Source organism: Antrostomus carolinensis, unplaced genomic scaffold, assembly GCF_000700745.2.
Source record: "Antrostomus carolinensis isolate BGI_N321 unplaced genomic scaffold, ASM70074v2 scaffold46220, whole genome shotgun sequence".
NCBI lineage: Eukaryota > Metazoa > Chordata > Aves > Caprimulgiformes > Caprimulgidae > Antrostomus > Antrostomus carolinensis.
Genome location: NW_010287248.1, coordinates 16,831 through 30,105, shown reverse-complemented (window position 1 = coordinate 30,105; position 13,275 = coordinate 16,831). Strand labels below are relative to the sequence as shown.

At 34.9% G+C, this 13,275-nt stretch overlaps 1 protein-coding gene across 1 annotated transcript; it reads right to left on the bottom strand.

Moving 5' to 3' along the window:
* Window positions 1–178: 178 nt before the first annotated feature.
* On the bottom strand, window positions 179–10,976 carry LOC104520588 (protein bicaudal C homolog 1-like; the record flags this gene model as incomplete). Its single annotated transcript, XM_010162321.2, is given in 8 exon segments — window positions 179–337; window positions 1,813–1,995; window positions 3,135–3,270; window positions 6,048–6,299; window positions 7,313–7,507; window positions 8,571–8,624; window positions 9,546–9,704; window positions 10,897–10,976. Coding segments are annotated over 8 exon segments (1,218 nt in total), but the record flags the coding sequence as incomplete, so codon positions are not given.
* Between the last annotated feature and the right edge of the window lie 2,299 nt (window positions 10,977–13,275).

Sequence of the window (13,275 nt, the reverse complement as noted above, 5' to 3'; positions counted from 1 at the left end):
ATCCCTGACATTCTGTGATTCTGTGTGATACCTTTACATTTGTATATTTATTAAGCTGTGTTAAGATAAACTTAAGAATTGTTAAGGCTCTAAAGAATGAATGATTCTGGACTTTTCAGTTGTCATTCCAACAACTTCCTGTTACACTTCTGTTAATTTACATTTAGCTTCTACCAACCTGTGGCATTCGTGTTAGCAAGAGATGTTGCCCATAATGTGGGACTAGGCGTGCCTGAACTTGGACTCTGTAAGGGACTCACAGAGCTATTAAGGGCATTCAACAGAGAGTTTGGAGCAGTTGAGGTGTTGACTGACAGGGCTGTTGGACCTAAAAGTCCTGCAAAAATTATACAAGTGAATATTTAGTTAAGATTAAAGAAAAAAAATTACAAAAGTAAATAAAAAATTAATGTAATTAAAAACAAAAAAACCCCCACAAAATTGCACCTGCATGCATTTTACAAACAAATTTTAACATCAAACCTGCTGTTAATTTTGTGCAGACAACACATTAAGAACAAGCATTCTTAAAACGGGAATCATATATGCAAGAAGGATTGCATCATCTCTTATGTCCTTCTACTGGACTCTAAACATCATTAGAACCAAGAGTCTGCAGGGGCTGCTTCTCAGCCCCACTAGCCCTTTGTATCCCCTTCATGGCTTCGGTCAGTTTGTTTCAAAGAAGCATCACTTAGAGAACAAGAAAGCAACTGCACTTCACAACCTTATTTTCATTTCAGACAATAATCTTCTTTTCAGAAGCTCATATGAACAAACCACTACTTCCACACTAAGAACTATTCAATTCCTTTTTGCATCTTCAATACTGACTGCAAGTCATCCCCCAAATGCATTGCTTATTCCCAAAGCATTCCCCCAAACCAGTTCTTCATGTAAGAGCATTCACAAGGCAGTTCAGCACTATACTCTAAAGAGGTAAAAACACAACCCCAAAGTGCAGGCAGGACAAGAACAGTAACAAAAGCAGCATTAAAAGCCACAGTCAAGTGGCACAAACACTCGCTCCTGTGTGAACCCCAAGAAAGCATCTGACATGGAACTATGCAACACTCCTGGATGGCAGTCACAAAGAAGCATGGTGGTTACGTAAGAACGCTGCGTTTCAAGAACCAGTGTCAAGATTTGTCACTAATTCTTCTGGGACTGCCAGGTTTTCTATATGTTTTGGAAAATAGGTTATTTGCAGAGGTAGAAAATAAACTGGTAATTCCAGTCTGGACTATATGCTTTTTTCTATAAAATTACATTAAGATAGAAAGCTTACGTATTTCTGCCCTAAATTTTGTACCAATAAGTAAGGTCTAAACTAATAGCATGTGCATTCCTCAATTACAGTTAGATACAGCCAGAACTGAAACGTGGTGTTAGCTATGTTCACTGTCATAGAGCTGTTGGCAGGCTTAAGTAACTGCCAGGACAGCCTGAGATATCACAATATTACCAAAGAAGAAATTTCATTTGAAAGAGATTCTTCTGAAAGGGGTAAAAGCAATGTCCTACTTCACCTGTATTTCCCTCCCTTTCACTTCCAGCTGAGTGGTTTGCAAGCCTCTGGAGGATTTTCTACAAAGATGAGTCACACAGCTGATTATGAAAGCCTTGGAGGAAGATTTGCAACAACAAGCCCTTGAAAGGCCAGATGCTTTTGGAATTCTCAAATGCTTTAACACAAATCCTTATGCAAAACACATATGTGGTCCTTTTTCCTAGTACAACTCAATTAAGTTTCAAATGGATATATATCTATTAAAAAAATAAAGATATATATAGAGAGAATAGAATGCATACCAAGACCAGTGAGTCCTAGTCCTGCTGAGGACAAGATATCCAAACCAGGACAAGACAGACCAACAGGGCATGAGACAGTAGAGGGATTTGATGCTATGGTAACTCCACTACTTTCAAGTCCCAAGAGACATTTCCGTGCCTCGTACATATTTAAGGCATTTTAGTGTAAGGAAGTATATACTGCTTCATTAAAAAAAAAACCCAAACAAACAAAAAAAGAAAAACAATGAGTAACACAACTGTATAACATGGATCTGCAACACACACAATTCTTACTGTTCCCTCATGGCTATCAGTAACCTAGCAGTATGAGACAGCATGAGATAATGTCCAACTATTCCAGTTCACAGTAGCCTTGACAGTAAGTTTACGGATTTTGCATGCACCTGGTAATAAGAATGATGAAAGTCCTTTCTGTCTAAGAAAAACAAATATTATTGTACTTTGGTGCTATGTGTTATATCAAATCTTAAGTGTCCCAAGATCTACAGAAAGGAACCAATAATTAAAATCTTATCTTCTCTTTTATCAGATGTCTATGCCTCAAAGTGGACAAAAAAAAGTTGTTCATATTAAATCCAGCTATTAAATTCATAGCTGTCTGAGAATAAAATAACAAATACCTAGAAAACTACAAAAAACATTATTTGTTTCTTTTACATAGTCTACATTATATTTCTTTGTATTGATTTTATATACCCCCACACAGAGAAGCTTATTTATTGACACACTGGAACCGTCATTTAATATTTTAAGAATTTTTCTCTGTTATGGCACTCTACACAACAATGCAAATAACTGTGAGAGTCTCCTATCCATACTCATCTAAATATTCTACAATTAACAACTCCCATTAGAGGTATTTTGTAATTCTGTTTCCTGTTGCTTCTTTTCAACACCTTGAGTAGAACACAGTCAGACTTTCCCCATAGTCATATTATTTGGGTTTTTTGGGTTTTTTGTTTAATTCTGATTGCTAAAGGACACTGCAGTTATATGAGGGAGCTGCAAGTTAAGACAAATTTATTTAAAAACAAATCAAGAGTAGTTTTAGTCAGATACACTTTATCTCCTCATAGTTTATTTCTTTTATCAGTATCTTCCATATGAAAGCTAATCTCTGTATTGTCAAATATTTAATGAAAAAGACAAATTACCATAAAGGAGAGCTGTTGTAACATTTAAATTGATATTTCAAGCAGAAAATATATGCCATTTACAAGTTTATGATCCGTTAAGTTAGGGAGGAGGAGCAGATTTGTCATCTCATTGGCTCTGAAAAGTTGTCATGAAAGCCTAAAAAGAATATATTAGCTTTTCACCAACCTTGCTTGGTTGCTTTGGCTTCGGCTTAATGCTTATGAAGACATCTAACTGCTCCATTAGCTGTGTTATAAACTGTGGTTCTACTTCAATTTCTTCCTTCATATCAAACATGAGCACAAGAGGAAGGCAACCCTGAAAAGTCAAGATGGAAAAATTCATAAAACTTATAACCTACCCTTTTCCCAGGTTTTTCTTCCCCTGTCCTAGATCAGTTAAACAGGTATTTTCCAGTGCTAAGGATGACATCTCTGAAACACTTGAAATAATAAAACTTTAAGTAAAAAAAATAAAAAAGCACCCCTAAAAGTAGCTCAAACCTCCAAAATAACAAGAAAGTGCAGAGAGCATTTCATACTTGGATGTTCCAAATGCTTTTGTAAAGAAGTTACATAAAGTAATATCAGAAGGTCTCACTGAAAGCCTGCTGAATGAGAATGCAACTACAGGTTAAGGTTAACAGGCAAACCAGAACCTTTAAAGTTGACATGTCAGGTTTTCTAAGCACATTAAAGGGGCTACTCTTTTGTTATTGTATGCTTAGAGCACCTAAATGATGATGGTAAGAGGGGAACAGGACCAAATAATGTTCTTTGACAGGAAGTGAATGAATAAAACCAAGTCGTCAATATGTCTTCTGTAATTAAATATAGTACAGTCCTCATTAGTATAGGCAAAACTAACAAAAAGTAAGTCTTAGTATTTTTAAGTGACAATCAAAATACAGATAAAACCGAAGGGTTTGGAATAAGGAGAAGACATAGGACAAGAACATTTTAAACAAGACTCCAAACCCCTCGTACTTCGATAAGTAATTTTAAATCACTAGGTATTCTTTCTTCCTTTTACAATTTGCCCTCACCACTACTATGAATGTTTTCTTCACTAACACATTGAATATATTCCTGCAAGTAATATGCTGATGACTAGAAAGTGAGACTTGCAACACTTGTCAGAGGTAAGAGATAGTTCCAACTTATACACCCCAGAATTCATAGCCTCCCTCCTCAATGAAATTAGTTACTAGTTGATATTAAAGCTTCCATTTAGACATAATGCTAAGCCATTTTTAAAGATGGCACAAATATGTTATATATGTCTTACTGTAGGGTATCTGCACTGCATTGCATTTTCTCTTGATATTGAAATCTCTGCCTCAGATTTAATCTCTTATGAGAATTAGAGATCACAACAAATTCATAGTTCAGAAAAACATTATGGTATTTCTTTTCTTGGTATTGATGTTCAGAGGCTTCTAGACTGCTATTCCTAGAAGCTCTGCAGAGATCAAATCACTTTTAAAATCACCTCTGCAGTTCCATAGGACACTTGTGCTGCCTAGCTGTGAAACAGCACCAGCTGTCACTCTGACTGAATCAGAGGAACTAGCAGGAGGCAACAACAATAGTGAACAGAGTGAGAAGGCTGCCATGCAGTCACACCTTGCAGGAAATCACTCCATAACACAGAGGTCTCATCCCACTGAACAATGCCCACAAAGAAAACAAGTCAAGTGAAATTTGCTTCCAAAGAAGTTGAGAATGAAGCTGTAGCTGAAGCTGAAAAAATACTGTTCTTACTAGGTTAGGAACTGGAGGTAAGTTTTTATCTGGTTACTTACTTCTTCCCTCAGCTTTTCAAATTTTTCTTGCTCAAAAAGACAGATTCCTTCTTTGCAAAATTTGCTTTTAAAACTTGTTTTACATACAAAACTGGAAACAACAGTTTCATGACACATATGCCTGCAAGTTGAAACAGACCAAGTCTCCTGGCCAGTATAGTTCTTAAAGGGTGATATAGTAAATGTGATTTGGGATACTAAGCTCTTCTAATGTGCTTGGAATTATTAAATCAAACATCAGTATTTCAAAAAATGGTCCTTAATTCTAAGTTTTGAGAGAAAAGGTATATTTTAATGTTCATGAGACAGCTTGTTTGCATTTCCTTTTACTTCATGAACCTCCAGAAAAGTACTACTTAAACCTCTCCAAGGAAATACATAGAATAAGGCTAACTCTTAGTATGTACAGACAATAATATCCTACAATATAATAATCAGGAATATAACTGTATAAAGAGAAAGGCATCATATTTTTGTTTTCCACTATACAGCAAGGCAAACATAAGAAAGCAAGTGCAACATGAGAGATGTGGACTTCTGGAATTTAATGCTATCACGGTTTATCCTAGTACCAGCTTTGAACTGGATTTGAATCCAATACTCCTATGTGTTGTTTGTAAATATCCATATATATAAAAATCTGCGTACAAACATTAGTTCTGCAACAATGCCTAAAGGTTCCTGTGAAGCTTAGAGAACAATATAGCAAAAACCTGTACTATTACTACTACTACTAATATTCATCATCAGAGCTATTTTTATAAAAGGCTCTATACTACTTAGGCTATGGTACTAGAAAGAATGTAAGACTGCAGAATGAGTGAGTACTTGCTATGGTTCCTCAGCTTCCTTGAAAACTTGCCTACATAGGAACTAAGAAACTTCGTCCCAAAAGAAACCTGTTTACCTGACAAACATGGAAAAGGGAGGCTGGTAAAAATAAAGAAAACTATCTACCACCCAACAACAAAACCCTCTAAAAAGCCTGCCTTCTACTTAGAAGCATATTGTTATCATAAATTTAAATTGCTTATGTTACATTTATATTGCTGAGGTCATTTTTCAAATCATGATACCAGAGATTACAACTAATTTAGATAAGTACTAACACTCACAAAACATTGACAGAAATAGAGCACTCAACTAAATCACCTTTTTGCAATGTGAGTAGTAATCCTTCCTCTCTAAGGCTAATTTACATTTGACCAATAAATACATGCAGAACAAGCTTACTTTCCATAGTCTGGCTTTTTTTTTTTTTTTCCTAGCAAGTCTCACTTAAAGTATTTACCATGAGATATTGCCTGGCCAGACAGACAGACTCAATTGTGCCCTGGAGGTAGACAGTGGATTTCTTCTGTGGGTTACTAGGGTCAGGAAAGTGGATCTGAGCACCAGTCCTCTGCATGATATGTTTGATGTTACTGCCATTTCGACCCATCATAAAGAGATGATGCTGCGCTGCAATGTCTAGTTGTGTGCTCACAGGGATTGCAGAGGCCAGGCTCCCAGCTAGGTGTTCTAAAAGCATGGCTGTTCCTTCCTGCAGGAGAAATGCAAGAAAAAAGGTATAACAGTGCTCACAGGCATACAAAACAACATTTCAGACTATTTCCTTTTTTGTCATGCCTTCCACATTCAAAATAAAGACCTTTCTGTTTTGTTTAAAAACCTGATTGATTTGTTAAAGGTAATGGATGGATTAAACTCTACCTACTAGTCTCTTTTTATGACCAAATGCAGTGTTTAATTGCCATTGTAAAAGGCAGTAAGATGATGTCGAATGGTTTGGTCCCAAAAGATGTGTGCCCACATATAGCAATAAAAAACTCAATAGACATTTATTTGGTTATATATACTTGCAAAATTTGTCTTTCAATTTTGGCCTAAGGTGTTCATACTGGCTTGAGATACAACTATCCAAGACCATATAAATGTCTCACTGCCAGCTGTTAACAAGGAAACTTTTTTATTTTATTAAGATAAATAGGTTCATGGTGGTTCCTTTATCTTACTGTCAGATTTGTATTTCCCAACTCTGGTTTCACAAGACCAGTTTCACTGACTGTTAGGGCAACTTTCGAGGTTATGTATTTGAGTGCACATTGAAAAGATCAAAGCATGAAGAATTAATGAGGTATGGGTTTGGGTTTTTTTTTTGTTTATTTGGTCTTTTTTTTTTTTTTTTATTGGAGGGGGAGGTTTGGGTTTTTTTAATTGATATTTCAAGCAGATTTTTTTTTTTTAATTAAAAGATGAATAAGATTAACACTTGTTCCAGAATTGCTAGAAACTTGAACAAGTGTGCAAGAGATGAAAAACAGATTAAAAGCTTAGCACAATCAATCCTGAATTCTAAACTTTAAACTATTTTCCAGGCATTTTTACACCACACCTATACCAGTTAAGTTTAAAAAAAACCCCAAACCCTCAGGCTTCAAAATGATTATACAATAATAACATGTACTTATGAGACAGGATATAGCATTAATAGAGTTCTTAAGTATCAAAATTATATTTACAACATGCGGACACCTATTTAAGACAACACGTTACCTTCACAGCACTAGTGTTATTTTGTGACCCTCTGACAATGACTGTAGCACCATACATTCGAGAGCGTTGTTTAAAGGAAACTGAAATATTATACGTCTGAGATATATGCTGAATCGTGGGAGAATTAGGATCTGGGATTGGTTGCAGAATTCCAGCAATAGGCAATTCAAACATGAGTACCAATGGAAGCAGCTCCTACAATATTGAAGAGTAAATATTGAAAACCAAAATCATACTCGCTAAAACTACAACAATTTAATTAGTGAATCATATTGCATTGGTCCGTGATGATTAAACTGACATAATACATCTTCTGTCTAGGTTTCATTGATAAAAATATCGTATCTTGAGTTGGAAAAAGGCACCGATTTTTCCAGGGACACAGGAGTTTTTTGGTTTCATGGGCTCTTTGTTTGTGGGTTGTTTTTTTTTTTGTTTTGTGTTGGTTTTGTTTGTTTGTTTGTTTGTTTTTGTTTGTGGTTTCCCCCCCCCCCAAAAAAAACAGAAGGATCTTTTGCAACTATGTAGCAACAGTAAAGTCAGGTAATTTCCCCATACTTATCCATGCAGACCTACAAATAGGTCAATATTGTAAAGCTTCATAGAGAAGTCTGTTTTCTGTGATGGATTAATTGGAGCTCTAAAGTCAGCTACAGAGCTACATAAACATCAGCTTCTCTCATGACTGTCAAGACCAAGGTTTTGTAAGTGACATACCTGACTACAACAATTGTGAAAAAGTCTTCATAATTTATTAAATTCATTATTATCCATGCCAAAATACACATACAAATCAAAACTAGAAGATAAAGATAGAAAAGTACTACAAGGGGAGAATGGAACTGAATTCCTCCAAATTACACAAATTATACTTGCAAATGGTTAAAATTAAAAAGACAGCAATTGCTTTTGCTAAGTCATAGATTCATACAAAATGCCTGAGCTTCTACAGGCTCTCTGTGGAGGGTAAGTTAAGACACAATTTTAGGTATAATATGGGATACCTTACATCTTGCTTATACTGTAGACTAAGTGTTCAAGATCCACCTTGGGCTAGTTAAAAATGTGGCCAGACTGTGAATCACTGTTTTTATAATACCCTTTGCCTTTTACTCATATGGATACTCACATTGTTCCTATATTTATGCTGTCATAAGACAGAGCCAGACAACCCTAGGGTTTTCAAAAGTATATATATATTTTTTTTTTCTCCTGTCAGGTGTTTTCAAGGGAACACTATACTGAAATAGACTATTACCCGAATTCTAACTCTTGCTGACTCCACTCCAGCTGGCTGTCCTGCAATAGACACCTGGAAGAGCAAGAATATAGAAGACATAGCATCACATTTTCAAATGAGGTATTGGAAAAGTTATTCAGATTTAAAAAATAAAATAACACAAAACAAAAAAACCTCAACACTTACTCACACCTGACGACATCTTAAGTGTTCTCTAAACAGTAGTTGAAAACTAAAACCCGTTTAAAGAAATGATCTATTAATATTATAGCATCTTAGCTTACAACTAGAAAAGAAACTAGAAAAAAACTGATACATCAAACAATACAGCAGTTTGGATGAAATAAGGGAATTACTATTGTATACATGCACTCAATGCTAACGTTCAACAACAGTTGGGTTTCTTGAACATTTTGAAATTGTTGTATTTTGCTCAGCAGCCACTGGGATGCACAAGAGGAGATTCTAAATGCAGTGATGAAAGACTTGAAAGTAAACATTCCAGTAATATTAGCATTGCAAAAGATGAACAATTCAGGTTCAATGACTTATTCTAATAAAGTTGAACTCTTACAATAGGTCATTAATTTTTGACAGATATCTGCCAAGTTTAGTTTTCAACTAAGTTACACCATAAGCCAAGGGCACCGAGAAATTAATCAATATGCTAAATAAGTTGGGTGTTGAACAGGAAAAAATTCACAAAAGCATTGCTTTTCATACTGCTTCCCTACTATTCACACTAAGTTGTTGATTTCGGTATGCTCAAAATAATTTTATTTAAAAAACTTAATTATTCATGAGCCATCACAAATTGTTTCCATCTGTTTTTAAAGATTTCCTGACTTAGGAAGTCACATGCTTTTCACAGAGTGCAAATACCAAAAATCTATTTCCCTGAACATGAACTCACTCAAAGAAAATCATCATAGAAATGTTTTATACTCTCAGGAATTACAGTATAAATGAGTTAAAATATTGAACAATACTTACTTGGTTGCTTTTCTCTGCTTGATTATTCCTATTTGAGTCTGGAAAATGGATATGGCATCCTGTTTCCTCCATCACCTTTTTAATATTATTGCCACCTTTACCTATCACATGAGAATGTTCTGTATGTGAAACATCCATCTTCAAGGTTACCCGATTGCTCTGGAAAGCAAACACCCATGATTAGATTTGTTCAAAGCAGAACCCGAGTATTTTATAGTAATGTAACGTCAAGAATGACACTCAAAGTTGTATTTCCAAAGTGGTTTTGCAGAGGCTTAACTTCTACTCAAGTAAGATGTTTTTAATATGGATCATAGTCAGATGCTAAACCATTCACATTTTCTTTCCAGTGAGGAAATAACATGGAAATAAATACCCCAAATACACATCTTCACAAATGTCTAAGGCTTTTAAAACATGCCCTAGCTTTTATCAACTGTGACTTAAATGTCCTTCTGCAATCCATCCTAATTTATTTTGATTCTGTGTTCTTTCAATTGCAGTCACACACCCGTCTGATCTGAAAGGATCATATGATGAAGACTGGAAAAATCACACATTCACGGGACTTAAAATAACAGGATTTTTTCCACCTTTAACAAACATACCAAATTTTTCTGGTACACCAAATTTTAAAATATACAAACACTGCCTACAGTTGTTCTTAAAAGTTGTATCATTAACAGTCCATAAAATGCTGTTAATAGTTGTTAAAAATAAAGTGCTTATCACTGGAGTGTTCCTTTTGGTAATCCGTTTAGAGAAAAAAAAAGTTGGTGTACAACTATGCAGAAGCCCTATACACTGCCCCAAAAGACTTGCTATTGGATTAAAAGAAAATCTGATGAACATATGAGACCCTTGGCCAAAATCTAGATGTTTTAGAAATTCTGGCCCTAATGTTTCAGAGTATAAGAATGCAGTTAACGGTAAAAAACAGAACTACATAAATGCTCCTAAAATTGAATTTCAAACAAAAAACAAAGCCAAAACAAAAATTTTATGTTCAGTGAAGTGGTCAAATAATCTACTGTTTGCAAGGAGGCAATATTTCAGATTTTAAAGTGCAAAACTCAATCCAATGAAGAAACTATGTATGCTTTTAGCCAAATGGCTGGAAATACTATTTCTATATAGTGCAGATCTGGAAGAAGTGCTTTAAGCAAGTATTCTCTTGTTGCATGTTTAAATATGTGTGTAGACACCAAATATCAACATCTAGAAGGAATATATTGGAGGCTTTGCTTCAGAGTGTCCATAAACACCTTCTGATAAATGATCCCTTTTAAAGAGATCAATGTCACCACAAAATTAGGGGTTAAGGTGTCATTCTAAGTAAGTTCTTTCTTACTTTTGTGTCCAAGACAGACATGATTTTCTCTTTCGCTTCTTTAACATTTTCCTTTTTTCCAGAGACTTTAATATGGGGATCTATAAAAGAAATAAAGACTTGTAAGAAAAAAAAAAACAGTAAAATATCTATCAAAAATTTCATCACTGCTTAAATAAATTTGAATTCATTATTTATAGTTCAGCAATAAACTGTACCACCAGCCTTTGGGATTCAGCTAGAAATCAAATGTATCATTCCATCCCTTCTGCCCCACAGCTAGGATTACCAGATGAGTTTATTAAACATGATAGCCAACTTAAAAAAAAATCCAATGCAAAATGTAAATCACTATTACAAACATTGTCTGCAATGCAATTATGTAGCTAAGCCATCAAGACTTCTCAAATATTAACAGAAGACATATAGAAGTTTTGTGACAGCCTCACTCAAGCTTAACACAACATCTGTAAAAACACCCCCACTAAACTAAAACCCATCCTCATCATCACTTTGTTATATTTAATTAGTCCCTAGAACTAACCTTTGCAGTTTTATCCTGGTAATAAAGGTACCCCTACTAGAAGTTTTCTGGTTGAAGTTATCAAATCAAATTTAAGTGACACCTAAATAATACAACAAAGATTTGAAGTGTCAAGTATTTAAATTTAGATATGCTACTAAGCTACAGACCCAGGAGGAACACAAGCTGATGGCAGTTTTTGCCCAGTGAGATCTAAAAAGCTGATTTTACAACATACTTCAGTTTACATTATAATTTTCAAACCATTGTCCTTAAAGGCATTGTGCTGAGCTATCAGGTACAGTTCTGCATCCTGGAGCTTACACCTGGTCAGAGAGTATAGAACTGACTTTGGAACAAAATCAAGGATCAGTTACTCAAAAAACGTGTGAAAATTACACATTAGATAGTTTAGCAGCACCATCTGGTGTCCAGAAGCATTAAGCGCCACAATGCAAAATTACCATCAAAACATTAAATATAGGTTCAATTAAAACAAACAAAAAATCCTCAACTACTACCCAAATTTTTAAGTATTAGAATCAAGGATATGATTTTGCAGGTGATGCCTATTTCTCTTTCCCCAGTTCAGTCCTCTGTCTTTCTGCAATATAACAGTGCTTCTAATCCTGTGATGGGATGAACTGTTCTCAAAAACAAACAAACAAAAAATCCTAAAACCTCTTCTGGCTATTGAATTAGTCTCATTCATTTTGCTAGACAGATGCACACATCTTCAGGTACATAAAAGTAAATACATTCTCAATGGCAGAAGAAAATATAGCCATAACACAACATATCTGCCTTTCCCGTTATCTCAATGATTTAAATAATTTGACTACTAAAAAAGTGCCAATTGATAAAACTTCAGATTGCAAACCTGTTTTATTCGATTGAAAATTGAAACTGTTTAAGCCATGCCTGGATACTCTTTTCATTCCAACAATGAAAAACCTCTAGTCTTTACCACTGGGAAGTTCTGAGCACATTCAGATAGGGATAGAGAAATGCTGAAGGAACACAGGATTCACTGCCAAGTTTCATGAAAGTCAAGAAAAATGCAGCACTTTGAGTTCTGAGAAACAGATATATTTAATTTTTAAAAAACTGTAGTCGCAAAAACATGGTATGTGCATAGAATCTACAGAAGCTCAAAAAATCTGCTGCTTCAGCCTTTTCACAATGGAGCAAAGTAAAAAAACCCAACAAAATAGTCTTAAGGGCTTTTTTTTTTTTTTTTTAAGTTGACAGTAAGCCATATGGTTCTAATGTGTTTAAGCTGTGAACGATATTTGAAGTGGATGTCGCAGGCAGAAATTCCCAGAAGCAGATTCTAGCACACTATGTATGCTCCAAGTGCTCTTTAGAGGCAACCAGAAAAAACACAAAACCAGACCACCACCACTTTGGGTCGATTTCATGTATTTGTAAACATTGTATTTTAATACATATTTGGTCACAAGTATGAAAAATATCTGAAATCGGCCTGGCATCCTACCAGTACTAAAGAAGATTACTACCATTCCATAATACTATTTTTTTAGCCATGTGTGAAAATACATTTTAGAATACTATTTTTTTCCATTTCTCACCTCAGCTGGACTCTTTGTTGATACTGACAGTTTCAGCAAAAAATCCCATATTTCTATATTTAACCTTTCTTTGTTCTTTTTAAAGGAAAAAAGCTCAATTGCTCATTTTAAAAACAAAAGCAATGAAGAATCCACAAAGCAAAACAAATCCACCGATGCCAGTGACAATTCTAAAATATGCTATTAAACCTTCCAGAAGTGGTCTTAAGTACTCTCTCCTTACTTGACTTCTTCTCAATGGCACAGTGGTTGGTAATGGATATGAAGAAAATTGTTAGGTTAACA